Here is a 13,736-nt window from a genome sequence, read left to right on the forward strand (position 1 = left end):
ACATCTGTAATCCCAGGGTCCCTAGAGCTCACTGGCTAGTTGGCTTCACCACATTGATGAGTTAGAGGCTTAGGAAAGAATTTTGTATAAGAATAATAAGGGGTGGGTGAGATCGAGAAAGACCACCATTGTCAATTTCTGGCCTCCACATACATGTGCATATGTGTGCCTGTACACCTGTACACATACAGACACACACCCTTTTCAGCATGACTATATACCACATACAATAGAGACAGAAAAGAAAGGAAAGAGAGGGAGCAGGAGGGAAGGAGAGAGGTATGGAGGGAGGGAGAAATAAGAGAATATGAGTATGAATAAATGGTGAATATACCATGGGACCATTCAGAGGGGAAGACAGAGTTTAAGCAAGAAGCCCTGCTCTCATTCCCTCTTGGAGAACACGGGCCCCCAAATCCTTGTCCCTCTTGCTTGTTCCCAGGTCCTTCTCTCAACACTAACTCAACATGGATACCATGATTCCTCCCTGGTGTTTTAAGTGTTTTCCAGATCTTTCTTATAGGAAGCAGTCCCCACCCATTTCCCTGGTGTTCTTCAGCTGCTTGGGGGCAGTGTGTAATAACAGATGATCTGAAATCTGTGTTCCTTCTCTGTGGCAGGAGCCTGGTGAGAGATAGGGCTTAACTCCACAGACCTCCGGGTAGTCTCCTTAGTATTTTAGACGGCAACTTTGAAACAACTCTGCCTGTTTGAATAAGTCAGCTCATTTAAGCAAATGGTTATTTGCTTTAGGCATTGTATTAGATTTCTGTCACTACATCGAAGGATTTGGTAATCACCCCATGAAGAGAAAAGGATTATTTGGGGCTTCACCATGAGGCAGGCCCACAGTTTTTGGATAGCAGTAGTGGGGGATATGTGCTGGAACAAACAGCCTCCTGCTTACCTCAACTGTGCTCAGAGAGCATGAAGCATGGATGAGGGGGATTTGGTCCCATAAAAGTGACCCTCCCCACTTTTTAAAGACCACAAGAAGTGTCCAAGAGTCAAGCCATAGCATATGTGACATCCATTACGCTGATTTGAATTTGTCATGTGCAACCATGAGCTCAGCCACTTTGTTTCCTGAAGTAGCAACTCCAAGACTTCTTATGTATGAATAAATGCCTAGGTCAAAATCGAGGGCTTGTTCCCTGACTAGCTCATACCCCAATAATGCTATTATTCTATTCTGCCATGTCCGTTGTTCTGTGGTCCTCAGTTTTTTTTGACCGTCTTCCTCTGTCTCTGGGAACCTTCCTTCCCATGCTTGTCTCTTTCCCAGAGTTCCTTCTCTCTGCCAGGCCCCCCACTTTCTAATCCTGCCTCAGTTCATTGACCAATTAGATTTTTATTGATAGGAGCACAGTGCACAAGAAAGAGAGTATCTCTACAGTCATGAGAAAGCTGATTCTTTAACCAAAATTAGCTTTAATGTTTTTTAATTTAATGTTAAGATTAGTTTTTCCTGACTCCTTGTCATTCTTAGTTCATTTATGTTATTGTAAAAAAAAAAATGAATCCCAAAATAGCAGACGAACTTCGGAACATTTTATATTACTGCAAAATGTCACTGTGAATGACTCTGATTGGAATTAATTTGACTATTTCTAGTTATTACTTAATAATTCCTTCTCGAAGTTTCCATATTAAAATCAATTATCCATCTTTGAGTAAAATTATTTCGATGATTGCAGTTCTGTCCCGATGCTGAGGAGGGGAACAACAGGAGTAATTAAAGCTGGCTGTGAGTGGCATTTGCATCTATATTGAAAGACCTCTGCAAGTGACCACACAGATGTTGTTACAGATTTTTCCTTTGATATGATAAATTTCTCATTAATTTAAACAGTGTGCTTTTGAGCTTTGCATTGGCAAGCTGCAATTCATGAAAGCCCAAGCCACTGTCCTGATGCATGCGATGAATTTATAACCAAAGTTCTCTCGGAAAAGGCTAAGTCTTGTCACTTTCTGTCCTGAATTTTGCATTCAGATAAATGTATGGATTTTGGTTTCTTCTCAGTTGTGGGTCTAAAAAGTCTGATATATGTTACATTTGCTTATATAGATACACATGCTTTTTATTAATACTGTATTCACAAGCTGGACATAAATTTATACGTTTCACTTTTAGAAACATAAACATTTATTTTAAATGGTCACTGTCTCACTTAACATTTTTTCTTTTACCCTAGGTTGAAGAAATTGTAGACATTGGCTCGTTTGCTCCAGAAGATATCCACATTCCCAAGATTTATGTGCACCGCCTTATAAAGGGAGAGAAATATGAGAAGAGAATCGAGGTAATTTACAGAGCCTTACTGCCAGTCCATATAGATCTGGTTACCAATGGTCTCTCAGGCCATTCCAGGTGATAAAAGGTAGGAGCTGAGCAGTCTCACTCTGGCTCTTAAGTAGGAGCTTCCGGTGTGCCACTGGAAAGGAACTGACTGTGTATCTATCTGCCCAGGGTAACAGTGTCTTCAGGTCTTGAGATTTTATAGGCCATCATATCACCAGGATTCTGTAATGGTTGCAGTTTTTGATCCCTGATTTTGGGTAGAGGGCAGAGATGAATAATCAACCTTGGGTGGCTTTACCCCTCTGGTGTCGGAATGCTTCCTCATAAATATCTATCTGTCTTGAAGTAGTTTTGTGCTTTATGGATGCAGGAAGAACGTGGTTTTTAACTAGCTTTGAGCAATGGGCAAATGATAGGTTTGAAGGTGGCCAGGGGTTGGGTTTAGGAGGACTGGAGCTCTTCCACAATGGCTGACCTGCCAGGTCTCCGTTGATGTTAAGAGTCAAAGGGATGAGGACCATGATAGGAATGTAGTGGGATATTAAGAGTCAGAGTGAAAGTCAATATGCCACCCCAGACTGCTGCTGGGAGCCCTGAGAGCCAGGGGAGGATATCGACAAACAGACCAGTCCCTGACATCTTCTCCGGGCTTTAGGAGATTTAGTAATGCAAACCGTCCTCTGGCTGTTTCCATGATTCCTGCGATGCCTGCACAACGAAGCCAGCCTGGAGGCTGCAGATGGAAATAGGTAGTTGGGAGCAGTAACATGGTAAACGCATTCTGACAGCCCGGGGAGACATGTCCAGGGCCCACGTCTTTTCCCTCACTCAGGCTCGGCTTCTGAACCCCTGAGGAGAATTCAGCTGTTAAGTCTTAGGTAGAGCGGTGCTGTAGTCGGATTGTTTACTTCTCAGTGCAATCGGCTCTGTCTTCCTCTTCAAACAAATCTAACCTGCTCCATTTACTTCCTAAAGAAAAGATTTCTGTCTGACTCACCACCCATGTGTTCTTAAAAACTGGCCCCTTATATACTGTAGGGCTTGCCTCCCACTGGTAATGAGTGCTATACATTTTTTTTCCCTGTGAATTGTTATATCCAGGCAGTGCTGGGGTTGAAAGCAGATCTTAACCGCGCATACTTTGTTTCTGTTACTTTAAAGCGTTTATCACTGCGAAAGGAAGGTGAAGGAAAAGCCAAGTCTGGTAAGCCCGGAGAAGACGTCAGGGAGCGGATCATCAAGAGAGCCGCTCTTGAGTTTGAGGATGGCATGTATGGTATCCTTTGTAGCCTGAGCCTCACCAAGCATACGGTCCTTGATTTCCCATGTTCTGCAGGCCGTTAGGCCTCTGAACAATGATTTCTGTCTGGTTCACATTAATTTTGAAAGTAGTCAAACTTCACAGGATGGGATGTGTAATCCTATATCCAGGCATAGCAAGATTTTTTTTTTATTTGTGATCTACTAGCCTTCTTTTTTTTTTTTTTTTTTTTGGTTCTTTTTTTCGGAGCTGGGGACCGAACCCAGGGCCTTGCGCTTCCTAGGTAAGCGCTCTACCACTGAGCTAAATCCCCAACCCCTCTACTTGCCTTCTTGATGGCAACTAAAAACACTGAGTTTACATTGCATTGTTACAGTTTGGCATTTAGCTAGACAGTTCGGGAAGGAGCTATTACTCAAGATGGGGGCTTCAAATATTAGAATCATGGTTGTAACCAATGCTGTTTATTTTCTTGGGTATTCTGACATTAGATCACTCAATAGGCCGTTCAGTCCAACTTCTTTTTTTTTAAATTTATTTATTCATTATATATAAGTACACTGTAACTGTCTTCAGACACACCAGAGGAGGGCATCAGATCTCATTACAGATGGTTGTGAGCCACCATGTGGTTGCTGGGAATTGAACTCAGGACCTCTGGAAGAGCAGTCAGTGCTCTTAACCGCTGAGCCATCTCTCCAGCCCACAGTCCAACTTCTTAACAAACCTCTGCTTCCTTTGTTAAATATCCTATGTATACACTCTTTCATCTAATATTTTATAAAAGTACTCAATGAATGATTCAAATTCTGTGCCTTGTACCTTTCATCTCTGGCAAAAATCACCAGAGAGGACATGATTTGGTGCACTTAGCACTTGGAGTTTGAATGCACTTAAAAGCGAGATTGCTCACCATTTTGCTAATTTTCAGTATACTAGAGAGTGAATAATATACACGGTGTATGACAAGACAAATGTTCATGGGCTTTTGGCTGCAGCAAAGCTGTACTTACAGACCTAGGGCAGACAGAACTAGAACCTGTCCGTCCATGAGCTCCTGTTTCCCATGAGTTACAGTCATTTCTCCAATCAGTTTGACTGAGATAATTTCCTACTCCTCCTGCCTTCACCTCCAAGCCCCTCTGCTTCTCAGTTGTCCAGTTTGCACCTGTGCAGCAATCAGAATTCACTTGGGGGAAGAAGAGTATCATATTAGTCATCACGCACTGTGTGCATAGGCAAAGGAGGGAGTCAGCGTCCTCCTCTCTTTCCTGATGCTGTCTCGGTCATACCACAGCCATCAAAACACTGACAATTTGGTCTGATCCGAATTTCGTTTCTTTAAACTTAAAAATATTGTCTTTTGGGATTTTAAATCATCATTCTTCTTAGTGATGGCTTTGTATAGTGGAAATCGTTTTTAAACAAAGGCCTAACCATGCTTAGTAATGTCAGTTGTCCTCTATACGAATCTAATTTGCAGAGCACATTAATAAAAATAAAGTCTGACTTATGTTATTGCTAAAATGACCTTAGTTGTCTTCTAAAGTCACTCCTTTGGTCTTCGTGATAAAGCATAATAATGTTTGTGGGAAATTGGGGACTAATTAGAGTTTTATTTTGAAGAATTGTCCGTGAGTGTGCAGAGGGTGTCTGGAGAATTTATTCTGTTACTGTATTAATGACAATTCCCTCTAGAGAAGACTCTTGTTCCGGTTTATATATGTGAAGAGTGTGTCTGCTGCGCTCCTCCTTAACATCTCTCCTCAGCTAACCTGGGTATAGGGATACCTCTTCTGGCCAGCAACTTTATCAGCCCAAACATGACTGTTCATCTCCAAAGTGAAAATGGAGTCTTGGGCTTGGTAAGTTGACGACTCCTCTTTAATGATAGCTGTTGTTTACTTGTCATACTTTTCCAGCGTTTCATTATTTCTCAGTAGACTTTTGCTGTCACTGTGATAATATATATACAGAATTATATATACAGAAGATCCTGTCTGGGCAACCTGTGTGATGACCACAGGTACATGGTAAAGACTGATCACTTGAGCCACCTCGTGGCCGTTTTCAGAGACATAAAAATGTTGTGTGTCTGGAGAGAAGCAGTTTCCTGTTGATGTCAAAGCCTGCTACTTTTGAGGAACCTCTGAGGTTGTCTAGAGCGGTCAGCTTTTTCATTTTGAAGACAGAGGAAAAGTAAGTTTCTGTGAATTATCCACATCGAATGTTGAAATAGAGATGTGCAGAGGCCTAAAACATTAGGTGTAATTCAGTTCATTTATGAGATAGTTTTCAGTCCCACTTTTGTGAGTCATTAAAAATTTATAGCTAGTGTTGCTTCATTCTTAACTCTAATATCTTTTCTTTTCCCCCCTTTCCCTTTCTGTTGGTATGTGTTGTGATCTAAAAGTTCTCAGTTCTATTCAAGTCATTAGAGTTACTTTATAAAAAGGAATATGAAATTAGATCAAGTGTAGCAGAGAACATATGTGTAGCAATGTGAAGTCCTCATTTTGATCTCCACAAAAACATATGCATATAGTCACATGTGTACACGTGAATGCATTCATACATACATATATACAAACATACACAACTATATATTTTAAATATCCTACTGAGAAATGAGCAAAGGGAACATAAGGAAGCCCATGTGTAGATACAACGAGAGGTAAAATTAGAATTCCAAATTCAGACCTCCAAAGTGTTGTATACCAAAGCAAAAGGACAGCTGTTCCAAGTCCGTGTAGCAGAAGAACACATGTGTAGGTGCCGTTCACTGCCCTCTGGGAAAGGGCTGCAGGTAGGTTCACCCTGTGATCCACAGGCTCAGTGTGGGCCAAGAGAGTTAACAATGCAACCGACGAAGGTCACAAACTTAAAACGCTATTTTGCTATTGTTTTTTATTATTGAAAAATTTCACACAAAACATACGTTTTAAAATAATCTAAATTTTATTGCAAATAGATTTTATATACTTTATGCAAATCACAACTTCCCCTCCCCCAAGTCTTCCTAGATTCTTCCTATCCCTCCACCCACACAAATCCACACCCGCTTTTTCTCATAAGGAAACAGAGACCTTTAAAACAAAGAAAAGCAAGCAGGCAATTAAAAAAATAAATCAGACAAAATCCCCAAACCTGAATAGGATAAAATAAACAGGAAAAAAGAACAAAGAAAAAGCTCAAGAATCACATACAATATAAACACACACACACACACACACACACACACACACACCACACACAATGAAAATAAAATCAGAACCATAATATTAAAGTCAAAGACCTGTAAGATTGAAACAAAAACAAAATGTACCAGCATTATGAGACAAAATCCTCCCAAAATACCATTGGGCTCATTTTCTGTTGACCATCTATGGCTGGGAATGAAGCCTTTCTTTAAGAGCTGTTTGTATACCCAGTTAGACTACATTGGAGAAAACTAACTTTTCCATGGGGCTGTGGTGGCACACCCTTTAATCCTTGCAGCTGGGAGGCAGAGACAGGTGGATCTCTGTGAGTTTGTGGCCAGCCTGGTCTACAGAGTGACTTTAGGATAGCCAGGTCTGTTATACAGAGAAATCTTGTCTTAAAAAACAAACAAATAAACAAACAAAACCCCCCCAAAAACTAACCACACTCCCATCCAGCCAACCTACCAGCCAACAAAAACCCCAATTTTTCCTTTGTGAGTTGTCAATTGGAGATAGCTCCTTCCAGATCCTCCCCACCTCTCCACAGGTCCAACTCCACACCACAGAGTTTTCTCTCTGTTTAGAAAACAAATATGATGGACGCACACACACACACACACACACACACACACACACACACACACACACACACACACACGGGGGTCGGGGGACAGACAGGCAGATAGACAGACAGATGTTAACTTTCTAGATCTTCAGGGGAGATACTTAAATAGTTTTAGTATATGATGGTGGAAATGTGCTTCTGTCACTCACTGAATGTGTGCCCTGATGTGTCTGTCACTCACCGATTGTGCCCTGCTATGTCTGACAGGGCCCATACCCACTAAAAGACGAAGCTGATGCTGACCTCATCAATGCAGGTAAGTTCACTCCTCTTTTTTTTCACCATTTTCCTTTGCTAGTTCTGTGTCACACCAGCAACAATTTGATCTGAGTTCTTTGTCTTTCTTGGGGAGAGCTCATTGTATTTACTACAAAGTGGGGAAATGACCCCTCTAGTGTTTGAGATCACTCTCGTCCAGTCTCAGCTGTGATAAAGGAGGATGTGTAGGTGCTAACTTAATGGCAGAACCGTGTGACTAGAGAACATACCCTTACATGGTGTTATTGACGAGTTCAGAGATGGGCCATTGACGAGCATGTGAACAGTATGAAGGAGACTCAGAAGTGATGAGGAAATCCTATAGAAACTTATTCTTCTTCATTCTTAAAGGGTGGTGGCAGGAAAGAGCGAATCAACAGAAAGTGTGGCATTGGGTTAGAAACCACCACCAAATTACGGTGACGTTGGTGGACTGAAGATACCCTCTGGGTCTCCTGCTTGGGCCCTTATTGGCCAACCCCAAATGGAAATGTGTCAGTCTTCTGTGGAGAGAGAAAGTGGGAGTGGATGCACAGTACTAGGCTGGCGCACTGGGGCTTTGACTGTAGGTCGTGTGTACCGTTCTGTACTATATAGGCCTTGTTAGTGTGAGGGAGTCCTCTGCAGATGGGGCTGCCTAAGTCTGTACCAGGCCACTGGGTTCATGCCCAGGATGTGAACTGAAGACAAGTAGAGAGTTTCTTTGACTTGGGGACTCTAGCACTATGTTCTCGTCTGCTCATGTAGTCACACGCTTTGCCTTTTATTATCAGCCTGTTACTTGACAGGGACATGAAGTATATTAGCAACCTAGAGAATGAACAGGTCAGGCCTGGGGCAACTGTCACGATGCTTTAGGTAACATTGCCTTCCCGTTGGCCTTCGGCGCATCCTTGGAATGGAGCAGCTCTTAAGTTAATTTCTGTCCTAGGAGGATTTTCAGTGCCTTCTTTGTTAATTCTGCCCCCACAGAAGTATTGTTCTTCCTTTGCACTCAGAAATAGTATGTGGAACTCTCAGAAGTAATGTGAGCTGTGCATAAAGGCCAGCTGTCAAACTGATGTCTGATGCCGGGGAGTTTTGGAAGCTATGCACATTAGGGTTGTGTCTGAATTAGCTAACACAACTCCGAGAAGGCCCAGTATGATGAAGCATTGACATTCAACCAACGCTGTACTTGATTTGTACCGTACCCTTCAGCAGGAGCTCACTGATCTGTAAAAATATTTGCTGTTTGCTTTGACTAATTTATTATGTTAGTTGGTTATTTGCAAAAATGAATAACTCCTTTTCGGAAACCTTTGGCTTTGCCATTTGTAAAATCCGTTTTCCTTGGAAAAGCGCCTAAGCGTCTCAGTCGCTTTGTGGAACTGGAGGGCTTCCTACCTTATAACATTTCGAGGTAGCTCGGTCCCAATGCAGCTACCAGTTTTCCAGTCCTGAAATACCACTGTAATCTTAAAGTGCCCAAGATAAAGTCAGCAGAGTCTGAGCTCCCCGATGCCTTATTCCTCCTCCATGGCTCTGTCATACGCTGTTACACCTGCTGAAAAGTCGGCTTTAGAGAGGCCCAGATGGCAGCCTGCAGTTATGATGGGAATCCAGTACAAACCTACAGTAACTGTGAAGTTTCTAATATTTCCCACGCTTCTGCTCTTTCATTAAAAGTGAACCCTGCGTGTTTCCCTATTGATGCTGCTTTCTTCTAATACACTAGCAAGGCTCTTCATGACGTACCATCCATGGAAACTGCTTTAGAAACATTTGCCTCGTGCATCTTGTGACCTGTGTAGGCCCTGCTGTGTAATTTCCACACTGGCCATGTTCAAAAGGCTCCTGGGGACATTTGGCACCGTCTGGAAATATGTTTTGACTGTTAGGTCTGGGTGGGAGCGCTACCGGCATCTAACAGGTAGTGAGAGGCCAAGGACGCTCCCAAACATCCCGTGACAACTAGAACAGCCTCCCCAAAGTTCACCCTGTCTTTGAGGGCTCTGCCACTTGTGGAGCATCACCGGCCTGCGTACTGAAGCATGGCAGCTCGACACTGTGTGTCTCCTCAGCATTCTCTGCTTAGGACCACTCCTTTGTTTCTGTAGCCTTGGCTCTTACTGTGTGCCCACCAGAGTCTTCCCTTCATTTTTGTCAATGTCTCTAGGCTCGTAATTCATCATCAGAATATCTTATAAGAGCTCTTCACATTTGGCTCATTGTCCTCCTCCAATCCTTGCACAGGACAAGACTGGTCCCTCCCCTGAACCCCTAGTACATCGAGTGTCCTCCCATCATTTTACCTTGAAACTGTTTCTCCTTTTTTGCTGTACTATAAGCTCCTTTGCTCCCTAAGGTTATTAGTTCATCAAGTCTGTATATCCACAGTGGCAGCATGACCCATGACTGTTAGGTCTCAGCTCCTAATATCCACGTACTGAATTAGAAACTGGGCGCGTTGGAGGAGGGGCCAGTCTGTGTACGTAGTCTGTGCGGGTCTGATGGGTATTTGTGTTTGAGAACCACTAGCACAGGGTAGTTGAATGTTGCTTACAGCTTTGTTCGGTGCCCACAGTAGTTATTTGCTACTCAGTATTGAACTGTGAACCAAAGGCAAGGAGAGGATGAAATGAGTGGACTCTCCTGAAAACAGCTGAGTGAGAAGATTTAGATGTGCACACGGTTGTTTGCTGATATTTCCGTAGGTGTGTTAGTGCATTCTGTTGCTCTCTTCTCTCACCCTCTCTCATCTCTCATCCCTATCATCCATGTCCACTGCTGCCCCTCCCCTAGACTCAGGACTTTCCGTTTTGTTTCATGATCCATTTAATTTAGTCAGGGTCATGTGTGTGACCGTTAGGTTGAAAGTATATCCACTGGAGCCTGATAGAGTCAGCAGTGGGTACACGACTGATGACAGTGACTCCCTCTCTCCCTGAATTGATCAGCAGTAAATAGTTCAGTAGTGAGGGTTGGACTTTGTGAGTCCCTCCCCATCCGTACCTGACAACATTCAGTCCCTTTGCGTTCATGGTTTCGATGGCCATGTCTTATCTATAGGATATCTTTTTGCAGCCCTCCTTCCTGTCTTCCTCCTTTTTCATTTTTTCTGCCGCCTCCTCTGCAGTGTTCCCAGAGCCTTAGAAATAAGGGTTCACCTTGCTCTCTTTCAAATTTACCACCTCTTTTTCTTTAAGTACGTGTGTGTGTGTGTGTGTGTGTGTGTGTGTGTGTGTGTGTGTATTCCCAAGTCTATAAATATGACCTGTTTAGTCTGAATAATGATGCTGGCATGTGGGTTTGCAGGGCTGACCTTTGGGCTGGAGACCTGTTAGCATGCTTACAGCCATTATAAATGAATAAAAGTCAAGCTAGTGAAGCAGCTCTTGGGCAGAGATACAGGCCTGACCAGAGTTCAATCCCTGTGTCCCACAGGGCGGCAGGAGAAAAAGGAGTTCTGAGAATTGTACTCTGACTACACACACACACACACACACACACACACACACACACACACACACGCACACACACACACTTAAAATAAATAACAGGAATAAAAATGTGTGGAAGTAGCTACTTTAAAAGAATATAACCATGTGTTAGAAGACACAGGAACATACATACCCTCAAAATTAACAGTATAAATAAATGAAGATGTCAGGAGTTAAATTTGTTTCAGAAGAGAGTAATTTTTAAGACTGCCTTAGAAGGGATCTGGGTCCTTTCCCATGAGAGTTGTTCTCAGGGATTTTAAATAAAATTATGCTTTGTACTGCTTTTAGCAAGCCAGAATGTTCCTCATTCATCTCAAGATTTCCTATAAAATGCTAATAGTGATACTACTAATAGCAATGCCAATTCTAATAATCCTAATAGTAGTAATTGTGAACACCCACCCGTGTATCATCAGTGGAAAATGCCTTTTGGACGCCATTGTGATTTATTACTCAGAAAACAAATGCATGTGGTATATTTATGCCTCTTTCATGCCCTCTACGGTTTTCCTCCATGACTCTCCACTTCGCACAATTGGCGAGGATCTGTTGTGCTAGATGGAGAAGTTGTGTTTGCATGGAGTCTGGCTGTACTGTGCGAGTCCTAGAGCTTAGGGCTCATGCTGGCTGCCTAGGAGCCTTACTTTATAAGCCAGTTGTTGGTCCTCTGCAGTCATCCCTGGAGGGACAGCAGCTCTGCCTCTTTTTCTAAGTGGTTTGGAGAGGCAGTAATATGATAATCGTCACAGTGGATGTTGTGGGGCTACTGTTCTGTGCCAGGTTCTGAAGGAGGACTTCACATGCATTATCTCACTCAATCTCCTAAGTCTTGTGTGCTCCCTAAAAGCCAATTCTACCCACGTCAGAAAAGTGTTCCCCAAAGCATCTCAGTTTTATGGTACTTTGGAAGAGGAGAAAATGTTTCCAGTATTTAGAATCAAACTCCCCCGGGCAATAAATATTTCAGTATGATATAAATAGGCTTACTTTTTCCCCCATACTTGAGCTGAAGTGGGGATATCGATGACAGCATTAGCTTTCAGCAGTCCTTGAGAAGTAGGCAGTGTGGCTGTGGTGCACAGCTCGGGATGGGCACACCTCTTCTGGCCCTGCTGCATCTGCGAGCTTTTCCTGTATTCTGACCTCCCAACTGTAGCTTTTCTTCCTCTTCGTAGCTGCCTTACTTCATTGGAGGAGAGGACGTACTGTTCAGAGACAGCCGACTTACTGCAGTCAGATGGCATTTAAGCGCCTTTCCAGTGGAGACCGTGCGTTGTTCTGAAGCAGAGAGAAAGTAGATCACACAAGATGGGCAGCTTGGGTCTAACCAAGGCACCGGTAGTGTGGTGCAGCTAGCGTGCTAACCGGATGGATAGGGCCTCAGTCTGTAGTCCTAGCTAGCCTGAAATTTGCTATGTAGACTTTGGTGGTCCTTCAGCCTCAGCCTCCCGAGTTCTGGGACTATAGGCATGTGCTGTCACACCCAGCCAAATGTGAAGTTGTTTTTTTTTTCCCAAGCTCTGAACTTTTATACGAATGTGTAATTTTTAGAAGTCTTTCCAAGAAAGTCTCCAGGAAATTAGTATTAAATGTGTTCAGAGGTATTCTCTGATTTCATGGAAGTAGGTGATTGGAAAGAAACTCATGGCTTAGGGGATCTAGAGAAAAAGATGGATGTGTGTATGTACTGGAATGTAAGGGGAAAGGGCCACAGGCTAAATGATAACAAGGAGTTAGTTAGGTCCTTTCTGTATTGTTCACGTATTTTTATTTTAGATTTTCTTCCCAGAATTATTGAGGTATAGTTGGCGTCTTAGTTAGGGTTGCTGATGGTGTGATAAAATACCACGACCAATGCAACTTGGGAGGAAAGGGTTTATTTGACTTATACTTCTGTATCACTGTTTATCATCAAAGGAAGTCAGGACAGGAACCCAAGTAGGCCAGGAACCTGGAGGCAGGAGCTGATGCAGAGGCCATGGAGGGGGGCTGCTTACTTGTTTCCCATGACTTGCTAAGCAACCCCAGCTCAGGGTTGGCACCACCCACAATGGGCTGGACCCACCCCTTCTATCACTAATAAAAGCATAACCCGCAGGCTTGTGTTCATAGCAGCCAGGTCTTATGGAGGCATTTTCTCAATTAAGGTTTCCTCCTTCCCAGAGATTCTAGCTTGTGCCAAGTTGACACAAAGCTAGCCAACATGGTGGGCAAGTTAAAGCAAGCGTGTATTCAATGTTTAACATTTGATGTGTGGATTTGACGCATGTCTACGTAGTGAAATGATTGACATAATCAAGTTAACGACCGTTCATCGCTCCACGGCTGCCATCTGAGGTCTCCTTTCGGAACTTATTTCAAACCCACAGTGTGGAACATGCCACCGTGTTGCATGTCAGATCCCCGGCATGCTTTAGTCTTTAACTGCAAGTCGTCAGTGTGCAAAGCCGAGATGCTGAAGGACATCCTATAGATCCTAGAGGGTGCTTTGCCTGTAGAGAATTTTCAAGCAGTAATCCCATAAATGCTGGTTCTTATCACTTTTCATGGACAAAGCTATACAGTGTCAGTGGCGAAGCACACCCCTTCTCAGGGTGGACAG

The 13,736-nt window shown here is 43.1% G+C and overlaps 1 protein-coding gene across 1 annotated transcript in view; it reads left to right on the forward strand.

The window, feature by feature from the left end:
* Oxct1 (3-oxoacid CoA transferase 1) overlaps window positions 1–13,736 on the forward strand; it is a 134,748-nt gene that overhangs the window by 59,624 nt on the left and 61,388 nt on the right. Inside the window, 4 exon segments of the mRNA NM_001127580.1 lie at window positions 2,196–2,303; window positions 3,464–3,578; window positions 5,334–5,428; window positions 7,599–7,647. Of these exon segments, the coding sequence (NP_001121052.1) occupies window positions 2,196–2,303; window positions 3,464–3,578; window positions 5,334–5,428; window positions 7,599–7,647 (367 nt within the window).

The sequence above is a fragment of the Rattus norvegicus genome, chromosome 2 (assembly GCF_021556685.1).
Source record: "Rattus norvegicus strain SHRSP/BbbUtx chromosome 2, alternate assembly SHRSP_T2T, whole genome shotgun sequence".
Classification (NCBI taxonomy): domain Eukaryota; kingdom Metazoa; phylum Chordata; class Mammalia; order Rodentia; family Muridae; genus Rattus; species Rattus norvegicus.